At 45.7% G+C, this 17,349-nt stretch overlaps 1 protein-coding gene across 1 annotated transcript; it reads left to right on the top strand.

Moving 5' to 3' along the window:
- Window positions 1-1,497: 1,497 nt before the first annotated feature.
- si:dkey-29p10.4 (tripartite motif-containing protein 14) lies at window positions 1,498-7,517 on the top strand. The gene is made up of 7 exons (XM_060060493.1): window positions 1,498-1,856; window positions 2,247-3,196; window positions 3,565-3,660; window positions 4,907-5,155; window positions 5,618-5,640; window positions 6,140-6,294; window positions 6,616-7,517. Exons 1-7 carry the CDS (start codon window positions 1,616-1,618, stop codon window positions 7,173-7,175), a joined length of 2,274 nt encoding a protein of 757 aa, XP_059916476.1. The 5' UTR covers window positions 1,498-1,615; the 3' UTR covers window positions 7,176-7,517.
- The last annotated feature ends 9,832 nt before the right edge of the window (window positions 7,518-17,349 follow it).

Raw genomic sequence — 17,349 nt, 5'->3', positions numbered from 1 at the left:
TGGTATCTTCACTGTGACGGGTCTCAGAGGAGGGCTAGCTCCTCGATTTGTAGCTGCTGAGAGAACTTAAACTGTGTGTGTGTGTGTGTGATCGTGCACATGTGTGTATAGGTGTGTGGGTGCGTGCATGTGTGTCTGTGCACACCTGTGTTTGTGAGTGTGTGTGTGTGTGTGTGTGTGTGTGTGTGTGTGTGTGTGTCTGCGTGGATACTTGTGTGTGTGTGTGTGTGTGTGTGTGTTTGTGTCTGCGTGAATACTTGTGTGTGTGTGTGTGTGTGTGTGTGTGTGTGTGTGTGTGTGTGTGTGTGTGTGTGTGTGTGTGTGTGTGTGTGTGTGTGTGTGTCTGCGTGCATGCTGGTGTGTGTGTGTTTGTTCACATGTGTGTGTTTGGACTGCGACAGAGACTGCGTATGTGCGCCGGTGCATGTGTGAGAGAGAGAGAGAGTGAGTGTGTGTGTCAAGGTATTTATTTATTTTTGGCTTGCACAACCATGAGCTCAATTGAGTGAGTTAATGTGTATTGTCTGCGTTAATGTCTGTGTGCAATATTTGATAGGCTAGCAAACCAATACATCCACCTCACACACACAATGATTCTATTGTGTGGCCAAATGTCTCTATCTATCTCTCTCCCTCTCTCTCTCTGTCTCTCTCTCCTTCTCCCATAGTTGTGACATTCATGGGGATTAGTATAGATCTGTTACCATCTGTTGGTTATATTGCAGTTCTGAATGTCCTCCCTGTATTCACCCTGTGGATATCTTCTGTAAATACTTAACCCATAGATACCAAACACTTAGAAAACATGAGGGTATACTTAAAAAAAAGAACAACAAAATTAGATTATTACTATTATTATATAAAAAAAACGACATATATAAATGAATACTAAATAAAGATTTTCACAGTATTTAAATAAGTATGGTTTTCTTATTTGTAACATTTAAGAAGGTTGTGTGTCTTGATTGTATGTTTTGCTGTCACAAAGCTCGTCAAAATATAAAATTTATAAGCAAACTAATGCTGTTTGGCCATGTTATCAACACACAATATCAATAGAAATGCATAGAAGATAAGACGCTCTATATATCGGTTGCAGGAAATTCTGGAAATATATATGGGTCATATATATGCTATAGGCAGGGGTAAACCACTTTGAATTATGATTACGAGAAATTATCTTTCAATAGGTCTGTTACATGTCTGGACCACCATAGGAGAAGGAATGTCTGGGTATTTGGATCAAGCCGATTTAGAAGCCTTTAATGGTGCCAGTCAACCAACCCAGTAAACCCTACCATGGCATAAGCAAAGTTTTAAAACAGTGGTGCGACTGCCATGCTCTTTATTCGAACGATTATAATAAAAAGGTATACATGATGAGAAAAACAAACGGAAGCGTTTAATGAGTGCAGTCAAAGTGTCTGCACCTTTAAGAGCAAACACCAGCGTAGGGGAGGGGGGAGAGGGGCTATTCTCTCCCGTAGCTCCTCCCCTATTCAAACGTAGCTCCTCCCCTAAACTATTGCGAATGCGGAAATAACAAAACATCGGTTAGGCAGGCGTCCATGGTCCGCATCTGAAGTGTAATTCTGAAACAGTAACACATGAAGAAATGGGTGCTGTGTTAGATACACCATCGGTGTGTCCTCTATGTAAAGAGCTGGTCGGGGACCCGATTATTTTGAAATGTAAGCATCGTTATTGCCGACGCTGTATTGGGGATCTGTGGAGCATCACGCCGTCCGGACCATACAAGTGTCCTGAGTGGAAATGTAAGACTGTTTACAACACACTGCCCTTTGGGACGAGGAGCGCCACGGAGCCGGGTTCCTCGGGTCAAGCCCCCCCCCAAGGTAGATGGTGCATAGTTCTATAATGTGCTGTATGATGTATTGTATTGCTATGTAGTTCATTGGTAATAACAATGTGCATTGTTGCCTTTCTATTGGTTTTTCGTTGTACGTATGTTTATTTTTTTTCATGCTTTTATTATTACCCTTCTTGTTGCTTACTTTGATATTACTTTATGCTTCCTTGACGAGAGCCTGGAACTCAATAAATAAAGTCAAAACTTGATAACTTGACTTGATACTGAGATAGAAATGTGACATACTAGGGTTGTAACAGGGTTGTAACAAGCAGTCATTAATTATCGTAGCATGTAGTTCGTAGAGCGTGCTTCTCGAGTTTCAGATTTACATTTACATTTACCTTTCCCAACAAAATGTTGTGCCTTCTATAAGGAACGTCAAGCAACCCTAAATGGGAAAGGCCTCCTTTCACCAACGTCTACCTGGGGAAGCGCAAAGCCAGCGCTCCAGTGGACGACCGGCCCGACCCAAAACGACCAGCCGTGGCCCGTCCCCACTCGGCGGCGCCTTCCAATGAGCCGTCAGAGGCCCCGACAACCACCCCTCCGCCTGTCCCGTTTGCCCGCGACGAATCGCCACCGTCCCCCGATGACGACCACAGCTCCTCGGACCACAGCGAGGAGCCGGTTGAAGAGGCCTCAGAGGCTCCCGCCCGGCACACCAAGCCGGACACGGAACCAGAAGAAGTCCTCGCGATGGACGACTCCAGTAGATCCAGCAGCGAAGAGGACGCCTTCGTCCCCGCTCTGGCGGCTCCGCCCCCTGACCTCGGAGGGACGCAGGCGACCGGTCTCTCCCGGGGGACGCCCGCCTCCACCGACCCCTCCCCCTATGGGACGGCACGCGTCAGCTGGATCTCGCCGTTGTTCGCCCACCGCCCCAAACTCGCCGCCACCCGGAGGCTCTCCCCTGGGCCTTCGTCCCCCCGCCGCTCCCCCATGGCCCCGCGTCCGACCATCAGCCCGCCCCCCGTCCCTTCATCTCCCCAACGCTCCCCCATGGCCCCGCGTCCGACCCCCCCCGTCCCCTGCCACTACTGCGCCGGCGGGGCCCAGCAGCCGGCCGTGAAGACCTGCCTGGTGTGCGGGGCCTCCATGTGCGCCGAGCACCTGCGGCCCCACCTGGACTCGCCGGTGTTCCGGAGCCACACGCTGGTGCCGCCCCTGGAGGACCTGTCGGCGTGGCGCTGCCCCGAGCACCAGGAGATGAGCCGCATCTACTGCCGGCAGTGCGCCGTGTGCGTGTGCACCGTGTGCACCGTCATCGGCTCCCACCGGGACCACGCCTGCGTCAGCATCCGCGAGGCCGAGCGGGAGCTCAGGGTGAGGACGGGGGGGACGGGGGGGACAGGGGGGGGGGGGTCCTGCTTGGGTGCTTTTTATTTTGCATTCCTGGTGGTATTAGTGAATGATGCGTGCTGGTCATTTTCTGTGTGTTTCTCGGTTTTTCAAATGTTCCTAATGGTAAATTCATCGAAGAGACTATTACATTTCTTATATTCAGTTGCAAAATGTTATTCTCCAATTTATTTGCTGATAATATAGGTATTGATATAATATAAGAGCTCTGATCAGTTTCCTAGAAGATATAGCTGTCTACATTGGCTAGAGTGCATCATGCGATGTCCTCACGGAGGGATCGATTTGGCTGCACCGTGTCTTTAAAAGGTTGCGTACGTTCCCATCACCAGGGCAACCTGAAGGAGGAGATCCATCAGCTGCAGGAGTCTGAGAACACACTGATCCAACGACTGGCCGGACTCAGGCAGAAGAAACTGGATTTCGAGGTGAGCACGGTGTCTATTTACACAGTGTGGTATAGTCTGTGAGGGGCATAGCTTCAGCGTCAATGCAATATAATTAGGGGTGTAACGGTACACAAAAATCTTGGTTCGGTACGTACCTCGGTTTTGAGGTCACGGTTCAGTTCATTTTCGGTACAGTAAGAAAACAAAATGCAAATTATAAATTGTTGTTCATAACACACTTTTGTGCTTTTAACAATAGGAACATTAGACAATACAAAGCTAGAATTCTGCTCAAAAATATAAATACAAGATTCTGAAATGTAGAAATAAAAATAAATAACATTGGCTTAGTTTCTTTAAAAAATATATTTTCGCCATGTGCAAAATTGAACAATTGCAACACTAAACAGTTTCAAGTTGTTGCTCAGATTCAATAACATGAATAAGGCTCAGACTGTTTCTTTAAATACAAATCTTTTCTCAATCTAATGTGCAACAATGAACAATTGCAACCCTAAACAGTTTCAAGTTGTTGCTCAGTTTAAATAACATGAATAAGGCTCAGACTGTTTCTTTAAAAACAAATATTTTCTCAATCTAATGTGCAACAATGAACACCTGCAACACTAAACAGTTTCAAGTTGTTGCTCAGATTTACTTTTACTCCCCCCCCCCCCCCCCCCAATCTTTATCCCTGATGACTTTCACTCAATCTTCATGTTTTTTGCCAGAAGAATCAGCTTATCCACATTATTTGCAGGATACCTTAATGTCGCGGGAGGGTCCTCAATCTCTGGCTTGTTGCCAACGCTAGCGGCATTAGCATTGGCCATGACGGTCGCTAGTACTACTGTTAGGTGTGTCACGGTGTGCGCAACTGTGCATGTGCGGCTGCAGCATGTTCCACACGTATGCGGTCCTCTACTTAATATGTCCGTATGGAAACTCGCTCGGTTCGCTTCCATACCGAACCGAGCACCCCCCGTACCGGAACGGTTCAATACAAATACATGTACCGTTACACCCCTAATGATAATGTTAATGGGATATACACACATCTATGTAAACAGAGTAACCAGGTCAATAGCGTGTAGCCCCTAAAAAAAACGGTAGAAATACCCTTTTAAAATCCCCTTCCTAAAGCTTTGTGTACTGCAGTCTCCCCCTAGAAGTTCTGCTTTCTTTTGAGAACAACTGCTGTATCCCAGAGGAATCACAGGAAACACCTGACGGGAAACAAGCAAGCACAATGGCCTTGACTGACCCTCGCCCTCCCGGTCCATAGGGGGTGCTGGAGGAGGCTCGCTCGGCGGTGCAGCAGCAGTACGCTGCCATGAGGGAGGCCCTGGAGCAGGAGGAGCAGTCGGCCCTGCAGTGTGTGGTCCAGGAGGAGGCCAGGTCCGTCGGGGGCCTGGAGGGCCACCTCAGCAGGCTCCAAGGCTCCCTGACGTGTGTCCAGAAGGGCCTGCACACCCTGGAGGGCCTGGCCGACGCCAAGGGGGAGCAGCGGGTCCAGGAGCAGGCCTTCATCATGGTGAGACACGGGCCCCTTCATGGAGCTTGAGCTGTAGCGTGCACACCCGGGGGCCAGAATACGGTCATGCAGCAGCATGGCTCCTGCATGGAGCTTTAGCAGAAGCGTGCAGACCTGGATCCAGAACAACGTTTTGGAGCACAGGCCTGATTTGCCTTTCCGTAGCTTTGGGCAGGTGTGGTAGAAGACGTTGGTTTTGACTGATTGAGGAGGAGGTTTAAGCCACTCGAGTCCAGTGCCAGGAGTGAACCCATTCTTAATTGGCAAGGTTTTGAAAATCTGATGGCGATATTCCTCATTGGTTAAAGATGTTCAACAAACCCAATAATATTCATATATTGTCAAACTGCATCTGTGTCTGGACATACATTTAGGGGGTTACTGCCTAATGCAAGTTATCTATTTATTAATTTCACTAACGCATAATTTAAATGTCATTTTTTATGTTTTTCTTTATTACAGGAGTACAGCAAGATCACCCAAATGTAAGCTGATTTAGTCATATACCTTATGATGTTTGCACATGTCAATTGACCATGTTGTGGCTCAGACTGTGTAGTTCAGATCTGTTAAATAACGTTTAATTAAATGTATAATGATTGGTTATTAGCTATAACCCTGTATTTGAAATGACTAAATTAATTTATAACTTTAGTGATTAAGTTTTACTGTCAAATAATCAAATAACCGCCATTCAGAAGAAAGTGATTAAAAACCTCAACTGTTTATTGAAATTAAGGATGATATGATCACCGTCTGTGTATATTTTTGGCTGATTTGCAAAGCAGGAATAACAACAAGCACACGGTTCACTCAACACAAAGCGTGCTCCTGCATATCTCCACAAGAATCTATTTAATCGACTTCTCATTGTCACCTAGCGCCGCAGCACCTGCATCTGCATACAAAACCCCCATCTCCTCGCCTCATTTACACCCTGACCCTGCTCTCTCCCCCCCCCCCCCCCCCCCCCACCCCGGTCAGGTTCAGTGAGGCTGGTCCCGGTGTCGTGGACCTGGACCCCCAGGAGGAGGAGGAGGTGGACCGCGCCCGGCTGCACTGCCTGAAGAGCTGGACGGAGAAGAGGCTGAACACCCTGGTTATCTCCCTGCCCGAGAGAGACCCTTTACGACTGCTCTGTGAGACACTACTGTTTAACACCTTCACTTCCTTATCACGTCCCACCACATTCGACTCTGTCACTTATCCACTGATAGTTTGGTTGGTTTGCTTCTTAAAGTTGTAGTAGCTAAGATTTGTGTGCTGTTATTTGAGTGTAATTTGTAAGAAATGGTTCAGCCATTCGTCAGCTGTTGGTGAGTGAAATGTGTTTTACCTCCAGCACCTCTAAGACTCAATAATAGTGCATCACTTCCATCGTTTTTTTCGCCATACTTTATCTAGTGGATCTATTACTTATCCACCCGTTCTGGGTCTAATTTAAGTCTTTATTTGTGCAGATGGGACCGTTCCCTCCCTGGACGCGGACACAGCCCACCCCAAGCTGCTGCTGTCCCCCGACTACAGACAGGTGTCCTATGGTGAAGTTCAGCAGGCCTATTCAGAGCAGGGGGCTCGATTTAGCTCCTTCCCCCAAGTCCTGGCCTCCCAAGCCATGGATCAGGGCCGCTGGTACTGGGAGGTGGAGGTGTCTTCGGAAGACGCCGGCCAGTGGAAGGTGGGGGTGTCTGAGGCCCAGATCGGGAGAAAAGGCCAGAAGGGAAACTGTCGTCTGGGCCTCAATCCCTTCTCCTGGTGCCTGGGTGCGGAGCGGGGCAAGGTGGAGGCCATGCACGACAGAGCGTCTGCCTCGGTGGCAGTGGGGCGGCTGCAGAGAATAGGAGTGTTTCTGGACTGTGACGAGGGCGTGTTGTCGTTCTTCAATGTGACACCAGGGGGCGCCCTAGTCTTACTTCACACGTACAAGCAGGAGTTTGCTGAGCCGCTGTACCCGGCCTTTTCTGTCTGTAAAGCACAGCTGACCATCTGTGATCTGTTCAAAATGTCAGACCCCGAGTGAGGGAGGGGGAACAACATCCGTGTGGCTCTTTGAGAAAAGGGCATCGTGATGCTTTCTTTTATGTGTTTTTCAAAATGTATCTGTATAAATAGGCCTATGTATGCTGCTTTGACATTTTGTTCAATCATTTCAATAATTTGTCAAATTCTGTGTGCAAGCATTTAATTCATACAAATAAGTTGTTATACAGCAGCATTTTACTACATTCCAAAAGAAATGTATTTGTATTTGTAATGTGCGCTGTCTTCCATAACACATTTCACGTATAGTATCAAGCTTTTAAAATCATTGTGGAAATCAATATATTTCTGTTTCAAATAACTTTAAATAATTTCCCTAAAAGATGTGTTTTTATTGAGTTTCATTCACTTTTTACACGATCCCTCTGAAAATAATAAAACAAAAAAAAACGGCAGAGGTGAGCGGGAGGTCAGCCCAATGAATCACCGCCCGCTGTGCGATCGTTTATCCCACCTGACCGGACACCGGTATTGTGTCTGTAACTTTACACCCCCCCACTACCCCCCTCCCATCCATTGGCCCCAGACTGACCAAAACACCACAGTCAGCGAGATCTCGCAGAGCGATACAAACAGCTAGTGTTTCTGAACGGCACCCCCCTCTCTCCCGCACGAGCTGCAGAAGTAATTCATTCGTGGGTGACCTCATTAAGACCGGGTACCACAGTCATGTTTATAGAGATTTCTTAAGGGCAGTAGAAGGACTGCTGGCCACTAGAGCTGCCTACAAACAATGTAGATGTTCAGAGGCAACCGGCCAACACTGCAGTCAATGAGATAGAGCTCCAGTGTTTATCAATGCATTGCATCTCCGTTTTTATTGTATTTTATCCACAGGTAGACTAGACACGGTATATTCATTTCCATACCCTTCTGCCTTGGCTTTCTCTACCTTCAAATACCTGTTCACCCCTGTTTTTACAGTGTAAACCTAGATCTATAGCAATGACTTCAAGCATGCAGCCCTGCGCGCCACACCATGCCCAAATCCTGTCCGCCCCGCATTCCTCTCTCTTCACTTGTTGAATCAAGCAGTGCAGATTCCTGACATTTCTTAGATTATCAGATCGGAGGAGTCCCGCTGAGCATTTAGGGTCTCGTAAGTAGGTTATTTACATCCTTGTCTTATTTTTCCTGCAAATCACAGAACTGTGTCTTTTATAAAATCTCTCACAGAGCTCCTACTCGGTTGTGTTGTTAGGTCATTAAGAGCTCAGAAGCGAAAGCAGTCTGACCACCTGTTGCGTGATTCCCAGGCAGCATATTCAGCTGTCTCTAATAAATCCTTCGAATTCTCGTAGAAACGTGAAGACGTATAGTTGGCATCGGCAGTGCTGTTACTCTTTCGAATAAAACCTTCTATACCGGTATATTTATTGTGGTTATTGTTATTTATTGGTTATTGTCTCAATTGTACCCCAACCGCCCCTCCTCCTCACTTACTCTCCTAAAAAACACCCTTCTTATGTACTTATAGTATGTTTGTACTTCCTGGCACTTATTGGACACACTTATTGCATGTTGTACCTCCCGGGCACTTATTGTACACACTAATTGTATGTTGTACATATTTGTTGCATACGGGGAATGGGGTTAACCTTGGAATTGTAAGTGGTTGACACCTCCTTCTAACAGCGATACATCGTTGTTTCTCTTTCTTCTGACAAATATATATACTTATTGTAAGTCGCTTTGGATAAAAGCGTCTGCTAAAAGTTCTAAATGTAATTGTTATGCTGAGCCGTAGAGTGCTACATATCAGAGAGGACTGGCAAGCAACAAGAGGAGTCTGTTGTCAGTACACAACACACCTATGGGTGCTGAATAAGCTATCAACACCCCTGTCTGTGTGAATATAATGTGATGCGTGAAGTGTAATGACCTGGTGAATCATTTATTACTGAAGGGATCATATCACCCACACACCCCATTAGAATTTATTGCACCAGCAATTTCGATGTTTGACTATGTCTATTAACTTGGCCTGAATGCGATCGCCCGGTTGACTGATTCTCTCTGCCTGGTTTGCCAGCCTTGTGTTGCAAGCTGGTGGTTGGTGAACCGTTCCAACTCCCAAAGACACTGTGCAGGTTTGGCATCGCTCGCCCCAAAACCTCCAAAAGTTAGACCTGACCTGCAGTCATTTATTCATTGCTCTATCTTTGGATATGTATTTTCTGCCTCCCTTCATCCCTGTCCCTGCGGGCTTATTACTGTCATCCCCCAGGATGGCCTGTTCAACACGGATGCCTCCTTATCTTTCAGAAACAAGAGCTTCTTTTCCAGCCCGATGTCTGCCAGTCTCAAATAGATCAGTGATTTACCTCACCCTTTCAGCTTCATTTTCTGTGTAAAGATATTCTGATGTGGCTATACTTGCCTGCATATATCTAGATATAAATATAGATAGGCAGATAGATCCCATTCGGGGACTTCCTGTAACTTTCTTCCTGTCTGTCAGAGTTGTTATTCCTTTTTATGTCCCACTATACTGATGCCTCAAAGGTTAGTCTTTGTGCCTCTGGCCGTATCTCTCGTCTATAAGAAAAGACTCCCCCGCCCTTTTGTAGATGAACTTCTCATAAATCCTTTGCATTGCCTTGTTAAGCCTCTGTCTATCAATCATTGCTCTTCTATTTATAATCCATTCCAATCTTTTTCTTTGCCATGTTACCAGTGTCTTTAAATGATATGCTATTATCACCGACTGATGCGAGTTGCAAAGCCACACATCCGAAGGCATAAATGATAGGCCTGCTTAAGCTGCCACTCAAAGAGTCCATCAAACCAAGGTTAACATTGGATTTCATATGGTGCTCTGGTTTCTCCATGGTAGTCCATTGTGCTGCCTTTCACGTGACCTCTACTGGAGTTTTCAAAAGATAATTGCCATGTGACTCAGAGATGGCTGAAGGCCTACCCATGGACCCCAGACTGGGCTATGGCGCATTTCCACCGGAGGGTGCGGTTCGGTTCGGTTCGCCTCAGTCCGGTAGTGAGGGGGTGTGGTAGCCCAGCTCAGTTCCGAGGTCGCGTTTCAACCATCCACTCAGTAAGTTGTTCTACCACAATGTTACCACCTGTTACTCTAGGGGCACTTAAAACAAAGCTGCTACCTCCCCATCACTAATCACCCCCCCCACCCTACTAAAAAACTCAAAGTAAAAGCTCAACCTTGGTCTTTTGGGGTTTTCTTCACTTCATTATATTTTGTTTTATTGCACTGAAGGGTTTCTGTGAGCAGTGCTCAGATGAAAGATTGCGACGCTCACACACTAAGGGCATACTGGTGGAAAAGCAGACGCACGGGTCCTCAGCTGACGTGCTATTGTTAAGCGGTAAACTTGGTTGCCACGGATACGGCAATTGCTCTGTGTGCTTGCATGGAGCTTATCACGTTCACGGGTGTTCCGTGTCACTTCTGCTGTGTGTGTGTGTGTGTATGTGTGTGTGTGTGTGTGTGTGGGGGGGGGGGGGTGGATGTGTGAATTGGGTTTGGGACTTGGGAGTTGATTGCTTGTGTGTCAAAACCCAACTTTCAGGGCATCCCTCTCTTCTCTCTGCTCTCGTTCAAGTGCCGCTACGAAACGGTACGAGAGGAGACAATACAATACAAAACATACAGGATCACACAGCCACACATCGACATAGACTTAGCATGTATGTGCACACACACACACACACACACACACACACACACACACACACACACACACACACACATACACCTTACAGAAACTCACTAGCTGTAGGGATACGATATATTAGGAGACAAAAAACTCTGTGACTTAAAGGAGTGATGATTATTAGGCCGGACAGATGAGGGCAGAGTGCTCTGGGAAGACCTCCCATTTTGCTGTGAGGTTGGGCTCGCTGTATTCGTGACTTTATAATTGACTGGAACTGAGTCTTCAACCAATCGTCACGGCTAGACAAACCTCGCAAAGGTATCTCACGCCAAAGGACGTGCCCGGGAGACCGCATCCACCAGGTGGCTGCTGGGAATTCTGGCATTCATTAGATATGGAGATTATTGTAGAAACTCGACACCACTCTCCTCCCTGTGGCCTCTGAACGCCTGGCTGGAATAAGCACAGTTTTCAGGATGGGCTGAGTGGGTGCCGGGTTAACATTAGGTCAACCTTGGGTTGACTATTGTGGCAGATGAAGACACAGCAATGTTTTGGGGAAATTACTCAGGCGTCCTTGGGTAAGATGCCCAACCTCTCTACCTGCTACTCAAACACACGTTTCTGAATTCACTTTAAGTTGCTTTGGATAAAAGTGTCATCAATGTGAATCATACCTCTGATATCTTCCATGATAATCGCTTTAGATCATGTCAAATAATAGGTATATTTTCAATGAAATAAAAATCCACTGTATAACATATACAGTATGTTGTGAGACAGAACCTCCATCCCAAATCCCAAACCCGGGGAGAGTAAAGCACATCTTATCCTATGCTTCGTCACAGTGTCTTGTGGAGGCGTAGTGGGGAGGCGTCTTGGTGTTTGTGACACACTATCTAAATGTCAGCCGCAAAGGTCTAAGCGTTTCCCAAAGGTCCCTGCTCCTCCCAAAGGCTACGGATTCCATGCGGAGACACAGGGTTCCATGCTTGGTGCCCCCCCCACCCCCTAACTTCCCCCCTCCCCACTCCACCTCCTACCCCCCCTCCCCCTCCTCCCACCCCCTGATTTCCATGGTATTTGGAAAAAGATTAAACTGACTATTCAGTTATTCGGTTTGAGTTTGGCTTTCAATAAATGCGTTTTTTACGATGACCGAATTCCAGTGATTCAAAAGCAGGAATGTACATTCATCTTATCTCAGTAATTTAAATTTTTATCTTACAGTGAGCAGTACAAACGTATGGGGAACTGTCTGTACAGGAAAAGCATAATTAACTCCTCTTTCCTGTACAGAGAACCTTCTGAAGAACATTGCAATTTGAATGCCTCGTTCTCATCAAATTACATGTTCTTTTTACTGTTAATGTACCATTCTCTCTCTCTCTCTCTCTCTCTCTCTCTCTCTCTCTCTCTCTCTCTGGCTCTCTCTCTCTCTCTCTCTCTCTCTCTCTCGCCATCTCTCTTCGACTCTCCCTCCCTCTCTCTCTCTCCCTCCCTCTCTCTCTCTCTCTCTCTCTCTCTCTCTCTCTCTCTACCTCTCTCTCTCTCTCTCTCTCTCTCTCTCTCTCTCTCTCTCTCTCTCTCTCTCTCTGGCTCTCTCTCTCTCTCTCTCTCTCTCTCTCTCCATCTCTCTTCGACTCTCCCTCCCTCTCTCTCTCTCCCTCCCTCTCTCTCTCTCTCTCTCTCTCTCTCTCTCTCTCTCTCTACCTCTCTCTCTCTCTCTCTCTCTCTCTCTCTCTCTCTCTCTCTCTCTCTCTCTCTCTTTCTCACAAACAAACTCCCGCAGTCATCCCTGTTATCTGCCTGTCTATGCTATTTGAGTCGTTCACATTAGAAATTCACATTTTCTCAGAGAACTGTCTCCATAATATGTGTCCGCAGTCCGCACACACCTCGAACACCTCACACACCTGATTTATTTCGCTATAGCACTCTCTAGAGAGTGTATTAATACTCTGTCCTACACGCTAAAATACTTGGATACTTACCGCAAGATGTCTAAATTGTTCTTGTGATGGAAAGGTTTTAATGTACAAGCTATCCATATGTTCATAATGCAGTCAATTTCCCTACTGTCATTCTTTTTAGCTCAATGTGTCTTCAAGGGTGCCATGAACATTCAGATACAATGCTGAGCGTGCAGTAACATCCAAAGTATCTTGTAGTTTTCTGTGAGTGATGTTCTACCTGACTTCAGCTGCTCCTCCAAGCACGCTTAACACCTTACCCCCAGCAGCAGAAGTTGTTCAGCTAAGACTTCTGAATGACTAGTCCACCAGCGCAGCAGCAGCGCTGTCATAAAGGAGGGGGATGTTTGGATTGACTTTGCACCAAGCACTGGGTGTGATATTCCAGAGATACAGACACCCTCATTCGATCCAACACACCCCCTCCCCAAGAAAAACAGCTTCTGCTACATAGTTTTGTGTGTGTGTGTGTGTGTGTGTGTGTGTGTGTGTGTGTGTGTGTGTGTGTGTGTGTGTGTGTGTGTGAGAGTGTGAGAGTGTGTGTGAGTGTGTGTGTGTTTGTGTGTGTGTGTGTGTGTGTGTAAGTGTGTGTATTCGTGTGTGTGTGTTTGTGTGTGTGTGAAGGAAGTTTCTGTCTTCCGCCTAACCGCACGTTCTTCCTCAGTCTTGTGACCGCACAATTTTGGTTCAGCAGCAGAACGAAAATAGAGAGAATACTTTTGATACTTTTGATACTCCCACGTTTGGCGTCAATACACTGACCTGGCTGTCAGATGGATAGGAGTGTATCGATCCAGGCATCTTCCGGAACACATATTGGATGGACTGTTATTGGCTCAGCCCCTGCTGAGCTTGATATCCTGACAAAATTGATTATTGAGTGAAACAGGACAAAAGGATGAGCTTGCCTGACACACTCATTTTTTATCATGAGGTTAATACTTTTTATTATAAGGTGGTTCGTACTCAAGCTTAAAACATACATTTAAAATGGAAGCTTTGTTGAAAGAATATCCTTCTAATTGTTTTTCCTGATTAGGTTTAATTCAACGTTCATTTTGATATGGATTGTAGTAATATAATCAACTTTCTCGCTAATTTCACAACGGCTTGTTAAATTATTCTTCGCATCATGCCTTTTTTACTTTACCTCCTACTTTATTGTTCTATTGGATTTCTGACGGCTGCTCTTGTCACACCATTCTACAGAAATATCCATCCACCCAAAATGTCATATCCTGAGTAGATTATCTCCATTTTATGAATTCAGACTCCTTCCAGCCAAAGGAGGAAATTCTCCTGACGCTAGAAGGCTGCCTGCCTTGTATGTTATCAAAGAAACAGGGCAAAAAATCTCTGCAATGTCCCGCCAAAACGATATTTAGAGGCATGGAGGGCCTTAGTGTTTAATGCGGGATAGCCTATTGGCTACCAATGATGGGAGGAGAGGAGACGGCTTGAATCAGCTGTCAAATAAGTCGTTTTCTGCGCCGATTCCTCCAGGTAAGCAGCATGTACTCTAACCGGCAAGAGTCAGGACATCATATAGCCATGAGTTGTGTACTGTCGCCGAAGGGAAAGTGTTGCCTATGACGCAATAACGTCGAGGCCTGCATTCAACGCTGTTTCCAAGCACCAAGAAATAGGAGGGTGGCCTTTAAATCGGTTCCTTGGTTGACGATAGCATTTTATTGCTCGTAAAACATTGCGTATCAGAGACGGGTGTCATAACTTCCGCAGGATGCTCAGGTGTTTGTGCGTTAAGTCGAATTAATAATAACCTCCCCTTCCTCCCGACACAAGATAGGATGAATTAGTCACCTGTTTTTTAATGGAGTTTTCTGATAAGCCCGACCTATTGACACCCTACACAAAGCATCCGGCCGGACACCATGTTCCCTCTTTCATCTCTAATTTCACACCATGGGCCAAATGCTGCTTGACATCAAACAAACACTATAGTTCTATATATAGTTCCATGTTCTCCGATAAGATCAGGCACGACGATGCTCTCGAATATTCATTAAAGCAACACTATGGGTCACTAAGCCTTCCCAGAACAAACAAGGGCTATGTGTTCCTTAATATAAGATGGCACGACTTGAGATGACATTTAATCAAACGTGGAATGAACCAATGTCACTGTCGGGCCTACTGTAAGGAGACCAGATTAGATACTCTATAGTTTCATCCCCGCCGGAGTTCTGCGTGCCCTTTATAATTACCACAGCTTTGTATTTTAATACAACACATGCTTGGTATGCTGCTAACATATAGGATGCAGCAAAATTAAAAAGTTAATGTTTCAGGTGTTATTCCTGATCCTTCTTTACTCAATGTTGCTTTCTAGCAATCCCCTTCCCTTCACGTGTACAGCAATATTTCCCCATGTCTACAGGCCATATTATTGAACAGGAATGACTACATGATGTACTCCAAGGTTTTACTGTGAATAAATGAAAATAGTGGACTCAGATCTAGGCGAGAGAGACATTTGAAAGAGAATACGCCGCTGCATTTTAATAACGCTTGAAATAAATACCCACAGCTGGCCCTCAAGGGGACCACAATTGTCCCAGGTGGATAAACAGACAGACCCAGGGCCCAGCTGGCTAGGGTCTCTCTCTCTCGAGAGAGCCCCCACTAAAGTAAACCTTGTCCTCTGTCTGTCTGAAGGCAAATGCTGGCTGACAACAGCCAGCGTTACCATATATCAGTACATCACGGCATTGTTTAGAGATGAAAGGAAACAAAAAGACCAATATCTCAGAGGCCCGGAAACTTTATGCGCATGGAGAAAATGTACCCCGAAAGTTGGTTTGATCATCATTAAGCTTCTCCCCTCAGCATCTGCCTGTATAATAGATCAAATGGTTTGTTCCTGGTCCCCAGATACCTCCTCTGTTATTCCCTGACGCTTGGCTCGCCATTAGTGGCTGCGGTGGGTGCTAACTGCCACGGTTTCAAAGGAAGACCATTTCATCATCATAGACGGTGTTGTGCTTTCCTTCCAGTTATGATGATGACCACCGCGGCCGCCAACAGCTGACCCCCCACCCCCCACCACACAGGGCAGTGGTTGTGCACACTCAATTATTCCTGTCTCTTATCAGCTCCCATCCTATAGCTATTTAAGCTCTTTAATAGCCCAGATATTGTTACGACACAGACTGATAAGAGAGCTCTTTAATAGCCTCCATTTTGTTATGACACAGAATGATATGAAAGCTCTTTAATGGCCTACATCTCGATGTTAACATCTATGATGTTCGATTGGTCTGGATTGAATGTGTTTTGACAGGCGTGAGTGTGTGTGAAAATAATGCCGTCATACTCCCTGCTCATTCCTAGAGCTTGGCGCACAGTTCATTTATGTTGTCTGCTGCTAAGCTTGATGGGAGATGAAGGGAATTGTAGGCTATCTGAAATGTCGATTTCTTTGGCATGTCACACGTTGGTGGCTTACCTTAGAAAGCTTAATATGTATTACGATGCATTTGGGAAAGATTTTACAGTTGGTAAAAAAAATAGGCTAAGTTAAGGCTAAGTTAAAACCTTCCATCCACTACAAACAACAACATATAGTTGCTTCAGTCTAAGCTCCAGCTGCTTGTGGAGGCACTTTGGTGGGGGTGCTCTTCGTTTTGAATCCGGTTAAACTAAACGTCTGCACAAGAGAAGAGTAAAGCAGAGTAATATCTTTGTTGTCTTAAAGAGAATGGGCCATTACATTTTGCAGTATGTGATATTGAAACCAATAACAACACATTTGAAGCAAACAACGAATAAATGCATGAAAAATAAATACTAAGCTCTGTTAGCATTCTGTGTCACAACAAGATGTATGCTGTTAAAGAGCTTTATCGGCTATAGGAGGGGAGCTGATAAGAGCCAGGCATCATTTAGACTTTCATTTAAAGCGAGTGAGCTCATCCACACTGTTTGTTTGTTTGTTTGTTTGACTACTGATTGGTTGTACACGCGATTGGAGGGGAATACACATGGAGCATAGAGAAGGAGAGACACACACACACACACACACACACACACACACACACACACACACACACACACACACACACACACACACACACACACACACACACACACACAGGGTTTTGGAAAATCGGTGAAGGCTTAAATGTATGATGTCAGATTGGATTCCTGGGGCATGGAATGAATAAGTAGCAAATTTGACAGGCGTGAGTGTGCGTGAAAATAATGTCATACCTGCCATGCCTCTATGCTTATTCCTAAAGCTTGGCACACAGTTCATATGTGTTGTCTGTTGCTAAGCCTCATATGAAATGTGGACCATCTGAAGGAAATGTTTTCATCGATGGCATGCCACACGTTGACGGCTTCATCTTTGACACCTTAATGTATTACCATGCATTTGCGAAAGGGTTTACAGTTGGTTAATGGCTTTGCATAAAATGTATAAACAATATAGTTCCTCGGAATAAATGTAAAGCGGCTATAGTACCTAGTACCTACAAGTTACGGTAAATGTCCAAATGTCCATGTGCGCGTTTAGGAGCGCGCATGTCTT

This window comes from Gadus macrocephalus, chromosome 9, assembly GCF_031168955.1.
Source record: "Gadus macrocephalus chromosome 9, ASM3116895v1".
Classification (NCBI taxonomy): Eukaryota; Metazoa; Chordata; class Actinopteri; order Gadiformes; family Gadidae; genus Gadus; species Gadus macrocephalus.
Note: the sequence above shows the minus strand (reverse complement) of the source record. Positions and strands in the feature narration are given on the sequence as shown.

Excerpts from the sequence above, each read along its gene's own strand:
- si:dkey-29p10.4 (XM_060060493.1), top strand. The coding sequence starts at position 1,616 with ATGGGTGCTGTGTTAGATACACCATCGGTGTGTCCTCTATGTAAAGAG. Across the intron at positions 1,857-2,246 it reads GGGTCAAGCCCCCCCCCAAG|GAACGTCAAGCAACCCTAAA; the intron begins GTAGATGGTGCA and ends GCCTTCTATAAG. Across the intron at positions 6,295-6,615 it reads AGACCCTTTACGACTGCTCT|ATGGGACCGTTCCCTCCCTG; the intron begins GTGAGACACTAC and ends TTATTTGTGCAG.